We start from the raw sequence: 12,306 nt of genomic DNA, 5'->3' as shown, positions 1-12,306 counted from the left end.
CGGTTCGGTATTGCGTACCTCTGTGTGCCGTTTGCGCCAATACCCATTTAACGAAAAAAAAAACATGACACGAAAAGAACTACATTATTTTTTTTGTCGGTGAGTTGCACTTGGAATGTAATCTTGACTGGGAAGAGTTGCAACTGGAACGTCGCAGAAGAGGCAGTACATGAATTTGTTTTGGCACCTATAATGTTTGATTAGAAGCCTTCAATGTGGCCGTAAGTTTCTAGAGATGAGAGAAGGATGTAAGTCATCCAGAGCACCACCAAAACGATGGCGGAAGCGTAACGAGTTGCTAACGGTCCTCCTAATTCTCCACGACCGCAACTAGCCGAGCATCTATACATCCACACAAAAATGAATTAGCCCAAATTTAAATATTTAAATCACAGGTTGTTTTTTCACCTTCGTACTACCAGTAGGGCTAAAGACAAAACAGCCATGATTGTGAAAATGGTGATGGAAAATCCCAAACTTCCGGCTTGCACCCTGAATTCTCCACCCTATTTTGTCACACGTTAGTCGCCTGTTGTCAATAGTTTTATTTAATTGTTAGCCAACCTTTGCCGTGTGGTATATGCTGGCAATAAGCCAAGGTAGACCCAAGCCAAGGAAGACATTGACCGAATTACTTCCAGTCACGTTTCCAATAGCGTTGTCAGCATATTTTTCGTTAATCGCAGCAGCCCGACTTGCGAACAGATCCGGCAGGGATGTCCCCAACGCCACAAATGTAATGGCTGTTTTGTTTTTCAATTAAAATGAATCGTTTAAAAGGGACTTTTTTTTTTAAGGAAATGTTACCAGTAACGGCGTCATCGAGTCCGACGAGACATCCGAAAATGCCGGCAAAATCTCCTACGATGGCAGTCAGAATACCAATGACAGCCAATGAAACAACAAAAGACAACCATCCGCCCCATATTCCGGCGGGTGGAACAAACGCAAAGATTATCTGTAAATATAATTGCTTTGTGTTTAGTGAGTCAATTGAAATGTTTGAATTGGTTTTATTTACCTTCCATCCAAATGTTAAAAAATGCATAACGTAGTCAGATGTAGTAGCGTTCTCAATGTCTCCACCATTTACATTCATAGCCTTAAATGAATTCATTAAAAAAGATGTTATCATCGAGAAAAGAAATAAATGATATTCCAATCTTAATTACATCTTTGATCTGACTTGTCCAGGAATCGTGATGCACAACCATCGAATCCATGGTGGCAGTGGTCATGTCAGCGAGCCGATCCACGACCGAATTGAATTCTAAAATAGAAAACAATTGAATTTTACACTCGGCTAAAGAAAGGCGTCCATCTATCAAACCACACCCTCATCATTGGTGATGGTAACGGCCAATTTGGTTGTATGTCCGAGGACGGCCCCACCGGAAGGATCGAACAATTCGACTTCGAAACACTCGTCTTTCTCCAGCGCCATGTCATTCGAAATTGCAATTTCAATGACACGTTTCCTCTGCAAAACGAACATTTTTTATTTACATCATTTCATTTTAGAATAACAAGGTATACCTCGGCGTGCTGGAAAATCAATTCGCCCTCAAGTCCTTTATATGTTTTCCCACTTTTTAACTTTTTATCTGCACAAAAGAATGTGTAATAAAATAAGACATAACACAATTATTTGCAATGATGTAGCAGAAAATGGCTCACCTAATGTACGCCAACGGACGCTCACATCACCGTCCCAACCGTTTGTACGTAAGACTGGAATTTGTGCTAAACCCACTGATTCTTTAACTATAATGCCTCTGTCTCCAAATGTAATTGTACCGGGCTCTGTTATTAAAAGACGAAATGCATTAAATAACTGCGTACAAAGAAATTGTTGGATGATTTCTTTAAATGTACCGTCATCGTTCAAAATGGTGACTTCCATGATCGAAATGCGTCCAAGCAAAACCTCATCTTGATTGGCCGTGTTTGTTCCAGTTAAGCTCAATTTAAGATAGAACTGCTCGTCGGGCTCGTAGATATTGTCATCTACGATGTCCACAATCACCTGTCCAATAAAGAATTATCGATTAGCAAAAGCATTTTCCATTTTTGAGATGTCCAACTCACTTTTTTCTCAACTTCGTGGGGCTCGAAGTAAACCACTTGATTAAAGGCCACGTAATCTTCTATTGCCACGGCACTGCCGTCTATCGTCTCAACTCTAATTACAACAAAAACAACACATTTTATCACGAAAATTGAAATTTAAATGGATTACACGTTAATTTATCAAAGAAGACAGCGTCATCATACCTTACAGACACGGCATTATCTGTCCTTCCACTGCGAACAATCCGAACGGGGAACGTTCCGATATTTTCAGGTACTTTTTAAAAATAAAAAAGAAATCAAGTTTTGAAAAATTAGGAATTAATCTTATTCTCTATGAAACGTAAGATTAAAGTTTCATTTTGATCTGAAAAAAGACGACTGATGATGAGCAGAGTAAATGGGACGCTCGTTACCTGCGCAGGCGATGGCGTGAAATGCAATGATTGCTTTATTTTTACATATTTCATGAGTCAGTGGGCTCAAGTTTTCTGTTTCTGGATGTTCGTTTATGGCATCATAAACCTGTAAGAAAAAATCAAACAATCATCAAAACCAAATGCTATTTTTGGGTTAAAAACTACTACTTACTAATTACACTAATTAATCTCTACATTATTGCATTAAAAGTATTAACATACCTCTTTGAGTTTCATGCTGAGCTGTGGCTGGACTTTTTTACTGCCTGAAAATACACGAGTGGCCCCAATGCGATACCAGGCCTTGGAATGTTCTTTGCTCATAATCAACCTGACATTTCAGAGATTATCATCTGTTGAAATAGTTAAAAGCAAAACGTAATTTTCACTTGTATGCAGCCAATTTAGCAGCGTCCTCTCCACTGAGACCTCTGAGCGAGGCTTGTCGGACCCATTTGGCTAAAACGTTGGGATCCACTTGCCCGTCTTTGGTGAGTGTAAGCCCATCCAGCATGGCTTCCCCTGCGATTCACACAAACACATTTCAATGGCGGAGGTGTACACGAACACATCGAGTCACATCAACAATCGAAAGCACAATGATCTTTCTAACGAAAAATCAAGTCTGGCCACGTCTACCTGCCACTGGGGTGGAGGTGTGGTGCACAAATGAAAACAAAAGAAAAGAAAAATGAAAATAAAGCTTACCCTCCCCCGACAACATGTTGCCAAGTTCGATTTGCTTGTCGTTTGTAGTCGGGATGCTTGTGTGTCTCTTTCTGAACGGAAATCCTTTATCGGCCCAATAGGCCACGCCAACGAGTATAGGGAAAAGGAGGAATGTCACAACGGCCTCCCAAACATCCACCTAATCACCGAAATTCCAAATGATAAAGCGATAGCCCGTTCGTAATGGCATCGATCGACGTACCACATTCTTACTGATTCCCACTAACACGATGATCAACCAGAGGTAGGCAAAGATACTGAACACAGCTGTAACGGCGAATACTCGTAATCCTGCATTGTTTTTATAGAGTAAAATATGGGGATTAAAAATGGGACATTGCAGCAAAAATTTAGATGTTTAAACCTTTGATTTTTCGTGATTCGACACCAGGAATAGCAAGAATACAAGCGGCGCTAATGCCCATCAGATTGAAAGCGGCAGAGCCGACAATCGTGCCCGGACCCAAAGCGCCGGATTCGAAATTATTCCCCACAATTTCTATAAGTTCAAATCAAATAATGTCATTAGAAATGCAAACGTGCAGTCATTGAAATTTTACCTATAATCGATAATAAGATTTCAGGTGCTGATGAGCCGAGTGCCATTAAGGTCAAATTGGCGACTGTACCGTTCCACATGCGCACCTCAACCATTTCAGGCTCTTGAGATCCGCCTCTTGATAAATACACCTGTACACGTCCACACACATTGATTGTATCGAAATATTCAAATAGAAAGTGGGGCGTTTTACCTTGCGAGTGGTTGAGGTGATTTTTTCAATGGCGCCCATGAAGATGTCAGCGATGATGGCGACTCCCATAAAGCAGTAGAGAAGTCCGAGCAGATAGAGAAACGCTCGCACTTCCACCGACCACGTGAATTCGTTGATTAAAGGTAAAATCAATCCTTGCGAGCACGCGTAATCGTCCAACGTTCCATTGTTTTGCGTCATTTTAAGCTTTTAATTTAAAGGGCACTATGGTTCAGCTAGAAAAATAGAATTCGAAATAAGTTAAAGGGCAGATTCAGTATGGATTTGACATCATCGTTTAGGATAAATGACTCTACGATTGGGCAATATTTCTCAATAGGGCAGGACATTTACGCCCAAATGTCAACAAACAGTGGGTGAAGCGCGATAACGTACGATACATCCCAAAGCGAATAAAGAAAGGAAACACAAAACATTTTGGAAATAGAACAACAACAAAAAAGAATTGTTCCTACATTCGAGATGAATTGAAAAACAAACCCGTCAATCACAATCCCCATACTATAGTTTTAGATGGTAAATAATGACGTCATTTGGCACTTACCTAATTTCAATCCGAGCCGGAAAACGTATGCACAACACGATAAAACGAATGATCCGGTTTTTCCAACCTGTTACAAATAATATGCACCAAATGTCCGCAGCACAGGCGGAGACGAATTAAAATGTGCGACCACCTTTGCCGTCAACCACCTGCCTACTAACACAACAAGCCTAGCGGAAGTCGTCTGAAATGCTAAATGAAACTGCCCTAAACCGGGTTATGAAACACTGAAGCCAAAGAGATATGACCGGAACGAATGGATCAATCTCATGTGGGCCGTGTCGCTGATAAGACAAAGGCTATCGCCCTTTCGCGTTTAAATCATGTCTGTGCATATCACAAAGACTATCGTCAACACGAGTCTCCTCATTCTGACCGCCACCAGCTCACGAAACGATGCGCGTCGTTGCTTTCACTTATAGGGAAGCAGTTGCCCCTAGGCCTGTTGCTTAAACTTTCTTTTACCTGCGTCATTGTGTATCCCTTATTTGCATACGTATGCAGTCGTGACGTATAAAACTGTCGTCTTGTTGGGCGAGTGGAACAAACGGCCCGTGGCCCCATTCGGGATTCTGACCATTTATGGTTACTCCTACGGGCAACAGCTCCAGACTCGTTCGTAGAACTTTCACGCTGAACGATGGTTTCCTCTGCGTCTGGTTCGGATTTTAAATGGCATCCACGTCGACTGCCTCGCCTTTCATCTACGTGTCAAAATATTTAACAATTACATTTTGAGTTACATGTACTGAGTTTTTTACATTTGTTGAAAATTTTGAATAATATTACCTGCCAAATTTTCATATTTTGTCCGGCTCATCCGCCAATAACGCTCCTTCTGTACGGTATCAGCCTCGGAATTCCATTCGAAGAGCTCGCCTGATATCAAAGGCAATGTTAAATGACGCCTTAAAGACAGGGGATTCCAAACAACGTTGGACTACGTAGGCCAGCAACACATAGTTGCATATGTAACAAGAAGTTTCGGCAGCCGAAGTCTCCCTGACGTCAAGTGGTGGGCCACAGTAGGATGGTTCGTGTGTTCTCTGTTGGGTGTCATGAGTTGTACTCGTGAACTAAAGAGAGATTGGATTAATTCAAACCAGAAATATTTCGTAAATGAGATGTACCAATCGTTAGCTAAAGCAAACCCATTTGTATTGATTCATCATGATGTCGGATTGGTGGGTTAAATCTCGATAACAAACGCTCAAATGCTGCTTTCATGGCATTAGTTATAACACCATAGGGCGGGGCCTGGAAAGTTTTGTTTAGAAACTCGTTGACTTGGCGTTGAATCTTTTTGCGATTTTTGGCATCCAAATGGGCGAGCATCGCCTCAACCATCTTCTCCTCTCCTCTTAGCGCAGGATAGTATAGGACGGGCTTTTCTTTGATTTTGTAGAGCACCAATTTTTTCACGGCATCTGTGCCCAGTTTCTCCGAAACGCATTTCAAAAATGTGTTCATTTTCTCAACGTCGTCCATTTGGGCTTCGCCGCATCGGTGGGTTAGCATCTCAGCCCATATGCTTAGCCTCTCCCCCCAATCCCCAGAACCCTGCAACTTCGTGATGTTTCCGACGAGTTGTTCAAGTTGCTGAGCATTGCTGTAGTTGATTAAAAATATCAAAGTGTTCAATCGTTTGTAAGGTCGATTTCTCGGTGCTTTAAAATAAGTTTCGTGATCTCGAAACACTTGATCAATGAACTCGGCAGCTTTTGTTTCAATCACTTGTTGAACGTCCTTTCGTATTTCTTGTGGCAACATGTCCAGCCGTCCGTCAATGTCATCTCCCAACGACACAGCTTTCAGTATGAAAGGTAATCCATCAATTCGATGAATCAGCAACATTTTCACGGCCTCCCAACCGCAAATTCCAGACACCAATTTGAATATTTCGTTCGTAACGGTTTCGTTATAAATTTCAAAGATGTCACTCCATACACTGCGCTCTCTGCCATGCCAACCAAAGGAACGATATGTCGATGTGAGAATATCAACGCATTCGAAGAGTTGCACCTGGCTGCCATAATCCAAGTAAAATCGTAAGACGTCACAGTTATGTCTTACGACTTGGTAAGGACTGTCGTCATACCTAGAATAGTGAATGATGAACGAGTCGTGTGTCACTGGCGGAGCATTTTCCTTCCACTCCATTTTAATTTCCTCTTGGCTTTTTTCTCGTAAGTAGTTCAACATGCGTTTGACGGTCTCTTGCGACAGATGACGAACAACGTAGCCATAATCGTCTTGGAGGAGCAAAAGTTCTTTAACGTAGTTATCTCCGAGTTTATCCGATACGCAAGTCAAACACTCGAAAATGCACTGGTTGTCTTTTCGAGACAGATAACCATCAGTTAAACCGATGATCGTCGATTGTAGGAAGTCTCCCCAAAAGCTGTTCTTTGGCACAATTTGTTCGACGTGAACGGCTGTGATTCCGTTATCACTCGGCGTGAAAACTAAATCGTTGGGGGCATATTTCTCCCGAAGGTGTTGGATATGCCTTTTGTGATACACTGGATCACTATCAACATGAAACATATAGGTCCATTTACTTCTTTCTATTTTGGTATTACCTTTAAAAGTAATCACTTCGACGAAATCCAAGAGTTGTGTTTCGTTAAAATTCTTTAACAGACTTGACAACAGTTCAAAATTCTCTTCTAGGCCATCCGTAAGCAAACGCTTCGTGAAGGGACCAGCCGCTTCTACTGATAACAATCCCTGCAGATGTTCGGCATCCATGCATCGTAAAGCATCCCTTTCTATTCTGTTATTGGAAAAAATCATGTCATGCAGACACTTGTAGTCTACAACACCATCTCGATCGACGATGGTCTTCGCCATGGCGTTGAATAATTTGTCCGACCGGCAGCCATTGTAGAACATACATGGAAATGGATGTGTGGTTGTGAACAGGTCGAGGAGGTAATCACGTCCTAGTTCTTTCTTGACGACTTTCAGTATCAGTTGAAACATTTCAGCATTTTCCGATTTCATGGCGTGATCAAGTGACCGGTGAATGAAAGCGTTCAGCTCAGTTAACTCCGCCAGTGCGTCGGGAAAAATTCTTTCACAAAGACCAACAGTTTGAAACAGACTTGCTCGTGATTTTTAGCAGCGGCGAAGAAAAACGGAGTGTAACCCTCAAGCACCACCTTGCGAATTGCTTGTTTAGCTCTTATGTGGAGAAATGGCCGGCTAAATCTTGCTAATATTTGACCGACTATGTCGACGTCATCGTAGAAGGCTGCTCCGTGAAGAAGAGTCATGCCGTAAGAATCCCTTTCCAACAATCTGTTGCGGTCGATCTGAGTCCCCTCGTCTTTTTCTAGTCGGCACGGTTGGTAAATATTCTGAAATACTTCCGGATCTTTTAATAAAAGGGCGGTGTAAAATTGAGCGAGAAAAGTGGACCGTCCTAGTTCTTGTAAAATCTTCAGCGTTTCGTCAATTCGCGCAGTCATCCGTTGATCTTTAGACCGGAAAACTTCAATTAACAATTCGGTTAAATTCGAATCGTCCGAATAAGCTTTCGATTTGGACAACATCTTCAGAAATCTTTCCAGATGACTACGGTAGTTGTCATGGCAAATAAGAAATTCCAAAATTCGTTGCATTCCGCGTAAATAGTGTTGACATAAATAATTGTCGAAAGCGATGTGCTGGTTTTCCAAAAATTGAAGTATGTCATTCATCTTTTGCTGGTGCCCGTCTCGCTTACCGATAGAACTTCTTTCGATTAAGTAAGCAGAATTATATGGCACCATGCCTCCTATAAGCTTGTCTATAACACAGTACATAGCGGGGTCGTTTGGATTGATGTCGAAATCATTGATGAATCGTTTAAAGATCTTGCTTTCTTCAAAAACGGCGTCCGAAATGAAACGGAAAGGCGACATAAAAATGGTACACATTGCCCAGCGGACTTGACGTCTATGAAATGTGGCATCGAGACAGTCACACAACAATAGGAATGTGTTCCCTTTCCTATTCGAAAGTGAAAAATGGAGGGCGTTCGTAAAGTAAGGTTGGGAAGCTATCTCGCCGAATCCACAAAGCGGAGGATAATTGCGAAGAAACTGAGTAAACAGATATTTAGACAATTTTTTTAGGCGATCCGGTAGTTGATGACAGACAATTAAACGACGCCATTCTTCATCCTCATCGACCAAAACCTTCACCATGCCATCGAAAAACATTTGAACTCCGTCGTATTGCTTCAAGGCCAAGATTTTGTTAAGAATTAATTTTCGAATGGATTCATTTTCCAGCAGCTTGTTGTGACGTTCCTCATCGGGATGAAATCCTTCGTAAAGATATTTGGCGACGAAATACTCGGCAAACGTCCGATGCAAGAATTTAGGTCGCATTACATCTCCATTCGAAAATACGAACCCAAATTTCAGACTGTTGAAGGCAAGACTCTTTTCTTCTTGAGCCACATCATCGCTGGGTTTGTGCCGATATTTCGTTGGCCTAAGCATTTCAAGGATACTTGGTTCTGGGATGATCGTTTCGACTGCCAATTTGGTTAATCGAAACTCGATTTTCTTTATCATATTCTTCATATCAACGGCCACATTCAGATTGGGGCAGGTTTTGCTTTTTTCTTGTAGAAACATGTTGCGTTTTGTGTCCATCAATTTGCTGTACAGACTAACTAAATCGAATTTCTGATCGTCAAGTAATGCCAACAGTTTTTGGGATACCAATTCGTCAGATTGGAATGTTACGTCATTCACAGCATTGCTTTCCATAATGTCGCCAACATTTTTCTGGTAGCATTCGGCGAGAATTCTGCATTGCAACGGGATTCCGATGAAAGCTCTTTCTTTGTCTTTCAGACTCTCTGACACACCTTCCATCAGCGCAACGGCAAAATCCTTGATGGGTCCAGCTTTCAACGGTGGAGGTTCATTCGTCCAATAACTGGTCAGGTAATCGATCTGGTCTTTTACGTCAAAGTTTTCCAAATAATAAGCCAACTGACATAATTCGTATTGCAGATGGTGGGCCAAGTAGGGACGGGTGGTAACGAACAGTGGAATACTCTTCTTCTCTTGAATAAACTTCATTAGCTTAACCGCAATTTCCTGGCATTTTTCATCGATTTCATCGTAACCATCAAACATGAAAACGATCTGCTCACCCGTCTCCAACCGGTGATTCAGCAACGAGCGAGTAAACGGGCATTTACGGTTGATGACATGTAGATGATTGATGAGGAATCCAATCAAGTCAGGTTTGCTACTATCGAGTTTCAATATGACGTCACAATGTTCAGCTAAATTCAATCTGATAACCCAACAGTCAGGCTTCTTCTTCTTTATTTCACTGTAGTAGTGGGAGAGGAGAGTCGATTTGCCGGCTCCAGCCAAGCCACAGATGATGACAACCGGCTGCTGATCCAGCTCCTCGTCAAACTGAATTATATGGCTGTCTTCTTCAATTTTTCCTGACGTTTGGTCGTTCATTTGTTTTATTTTTTCCCAAATTTGTTTGCGGCGCTTGTCATCGACCAACCACTCGATTTGGCCCTGCGAACTGATTCTACATTCCCTGTTTAGGTTTTCCACAGTGCATTTCAAACGCTTGGCTAGGTCAGCGATGAAACGTTCGTGCAAATTACAAGATTTGCCAAATGCAAATTTCACCCGTCTCTTGATGTAAATGGATTTCTCGAAACGGGATGACTCGAACGATGGAATGATGATTTTTCCTCCTTCAGGACGTAGAAGCTCTTCTAAGGAATCCAATACAGCTTCTGCTTTGGTTCCAACTAAACGCCCAACAGTTTCATTCTCCCCTTGGAATGAAACTATTTTCGATAGCATCTTTTGCTTTAAGGATTCATCCAGTTGCGTGTAGGGGGAGATGTCGTCACCTTCCAAGATTGGTTGATTGTCCTGCTTGTTTTTCAATGCCATTTAGGAAAGTATCACATGACCAAAATGGTGAACATGGAAACCCTATGTGAAGTCAAAATAGTATCATTAGCATAAATTAAATAATCAATATTTTTAAATTATTTTCACTTTTTTCAACTGCCAAAGGGTACAAGATGTTATCTGTATCTTGATGGATAACTCCTTAGAAGACAATGTTGCCTTCGTAGATGCTCAGATAATTGTATTTTGTTGAAGTTGATCCAGAGCTAGTATGTTTCAATAATTGTAGACGAAGAGAACCACACCTGTCGAAACAAAGAACAATGTCTTTATAGCAAAATTTTTCAGGAAATTGAGTACAGATATACTCAGTGATTTAGAAAATGGCATATGGGCCAGTTAATTATAATATATGAAAGGAGTCCTAGCAAAATGACACGTTAGGCCGATAATACAATGCAGTGGGACCACGCCACCAATATTAACAAACCGACACTTACCAAACGAACAATAAAACAACATAAAATTACCCAACACGCCGAGGGATCGAATGAATAATTTAAAAAATCTAAAGTAACAATAAATTTAAAAAAATTACATTAAAAAGATATTTAATTACCTGATACAGCGGCTGGAGGTCAAGCAGACTGCTGTGATAATAAAAGGAATCAGAAAATCAATTATTTAATTCAAATCAAATTATTTTTAGTTTTGAAATTTATTTCTACGCCACGAGACTACTGATTGTTCTAGGTAGCAGAAGGATTTTCAGTCGCGTGGTGTGATTGCCAGGTCAATTTTTTGCTATCGCTGTTATATTTTAATCAAAACATATTAATATTAATTAGCAACAATCAATTTTAACATAGTTTTCCAATAGTAGAGGTATTTTGATCTTTTGTTACAATAGTATAAAACAACTTTAAGTGCAACGAAATGTTTTATAGCACATTAATGGCTGATGGAAAAATACGCGGGAAAATTTTCGTTTCACGGTATAGGGTCATGCACATAGATAATGTAACTATCTCGGAGTGAATTCCAACATTTAAAAAGAACGACATATTTGATTTCAAGTGCCCGTTGCCCCAGCGTAGTATTGAAACGTGATCATAGATGGCGTAGTGATCATTCTTTTTAATGAAAATAAAAATTTTCGAACATGGTAAATGTCACTCTAAATTCCAAAAATACAACATTTTCTTCCTGTTTAGATTAGCATCTTTACGAAGTTTTGTAATTAATTTCCAGTTCGAATAACGCTAGGACACGAATTTGATGTCATAAGTCGACCTCCCTACACACTTGATTGGCCTTTAGTTCATACAAGACTACTGGTTTTAGTTTAACAAGTTGATGCAATCGTTTTTCAATCGTCAACACATGATAATTCAATTGCTGCTAACGGCGAGCAACTTAAACTAAATACGTGTATTTTTTATTGTTTGTTATTGTTTATTGTTATTGTTTTGTATTCAAACATTAAATTAAAAGAATCATTTAAAAGTAACTTTTTTTTTGTAGAAAAGTAAAAGAATACCAGTAACGGCGTCATCGAGTCCGACGACACATCCGAAAAAATGCCGGCCAAATCTCCAAAGATGGCAGTCACATTACCAATGAAATCCAAGGATACAACAAGAGTCAACCATTCGCCGCATATTCCAGCGGGTGGAACAACCGCAAAGATAATCTGTAGACATAATTTCGATAATTGCTTTGTTTTTAATGAGTCAATTGAGATGTTTGACTTGGTTTTTCTTACCTTGCATCCGCGCGTCCATCCAGCATGGCTTCACCTGCGATTCACACAAACACATTTTAATAGCGGAGGTTTACACGAACACATCCAGTCACATCAACAATCGAAAGCA

At 40.6% G+C, this 12,306-nt stretch overlaps 2 protein-coding genes across 2 annotated transcripts; both read right to left on the bottom strand.

Annotated features, from left to right (window-relative positions):
- Positions 1 to 6: 6 nt before the first annotated feature.
- On the bottom strand, positions 7 to 4,801 carry LOC130694264 (sodium/calcium exchanger 3-like). Its single transcript, XM_057517333.2, has 21 exons — positions 4,536 to 4,801; positions 3,971 to 4,206; positions 3,779 to 3,908; positions 3,583 to 3,717; positions 3,421 to 3,509; positions 3,198 to 3,357; positions 2,879 to 3,011; positions 2,712 to 2,820; positions 2,487 to 2,595; positions 2,275 to 2,347; positions 2,089 to 2,182; positions 1,876 to 2,026; positions 1,678 to 1,803; positions 1,537 to 1,604; positions 1,336 to 1,480; positions 1,173 to 1,270; positions 1,022 to 1,102; positions 808 to 958; positions 565 to 743; positions 409 to 506; positions 7 to 342 (listed from the first exon to the last, which is right to left on the bottom strand). The coding sequence occupies exons 2-21, from the start codon at positions 4,169 to 4,171 to the stop codon at positions 201 to 203; spliced, it is 2,472 nt and encodes an 823-aa protein (XP_057373316.1). The 5' UTR covers positions 4,172 to 4,206; positions 4,536 to 4,801; the 3' UTR covers positions 7 to 200.
- A 2,781-nt stretch (positions 4,802 to 7,582) lies between these two features.
- LOC130694260 (uncharacterized) lies at positions 7,583 to 11,155 on the bottom strand. Its single transcript, XM_057517328.2, has 3 exons — positions 11,052 to 11,155; positions 10,580 to 10,737; positions 7,583 to 10,513 (listed from the first exon to the last, which is right to left on the bottom strand). The coding sequence occupies exon 3, from the start codon at positions 10,469 to 10,471 to the stop codon at positions 7,583 to 7,585; it is 2,889 nt and encodes a 962-aa protein (XP_057373311.1). The 5' UTR covers positions 10,472 to 10,513; positions 10,580 to 10,737; positions 11,052 to 11,155.
- Positions 11,156 to 12,306: the final 1,151 nt, after the last annotated feature.

Source organism: Daphnia carinata, chromosome 6 (genome assembly GCF_022539665.2).
Source record: "Daphnia carinata strain CSIRO-1 chromosome 6, CSIRO_AGI_Dcar_HiC_V3, whole genome shotgun sequence".
NCBI lineage: Eukaryota > Metazoa > Arthropoda > Branchiopoda > Diplostraca > Daphniidae > Daphnia > Daphnia carinata.
Note: the sequence above shows the minus strand (reverse complement) of the source record. Positions and strands in the feature narration are given on the sequence as shown.

Bases quoted from the DNA above. Each gene is read 5' to 3' on its own strand.
- LOC130694264 (XM_057517333.2), bottom strand. From the start codon at position 4,171: ATGACGCAAAACAATGGAACGTTGGACGATTACGCGTGCTCGCAAGGA. The intron at 2,821-2,878 runs GTGAAAATTACG...CTGAAATGTCAG, and splicing joins GCTAAATTGGCTGCATACAA to GTTGATTATGAGCAAAGAAC. The intron at 1,804-1,875 runs GTACATTTAAAG...TTTTAATAACAG, and splicing joins CACCATTTTGAACGATGACG to AGCCCGGTACAATTACATTT.
- LOC130694260 (XM_057517328.2), bottom strand. From the start codon at position 10,471: ATGGCATTGAAAAACAAGCAGGACAATCAACCAATCTTGGAAGGTGAC.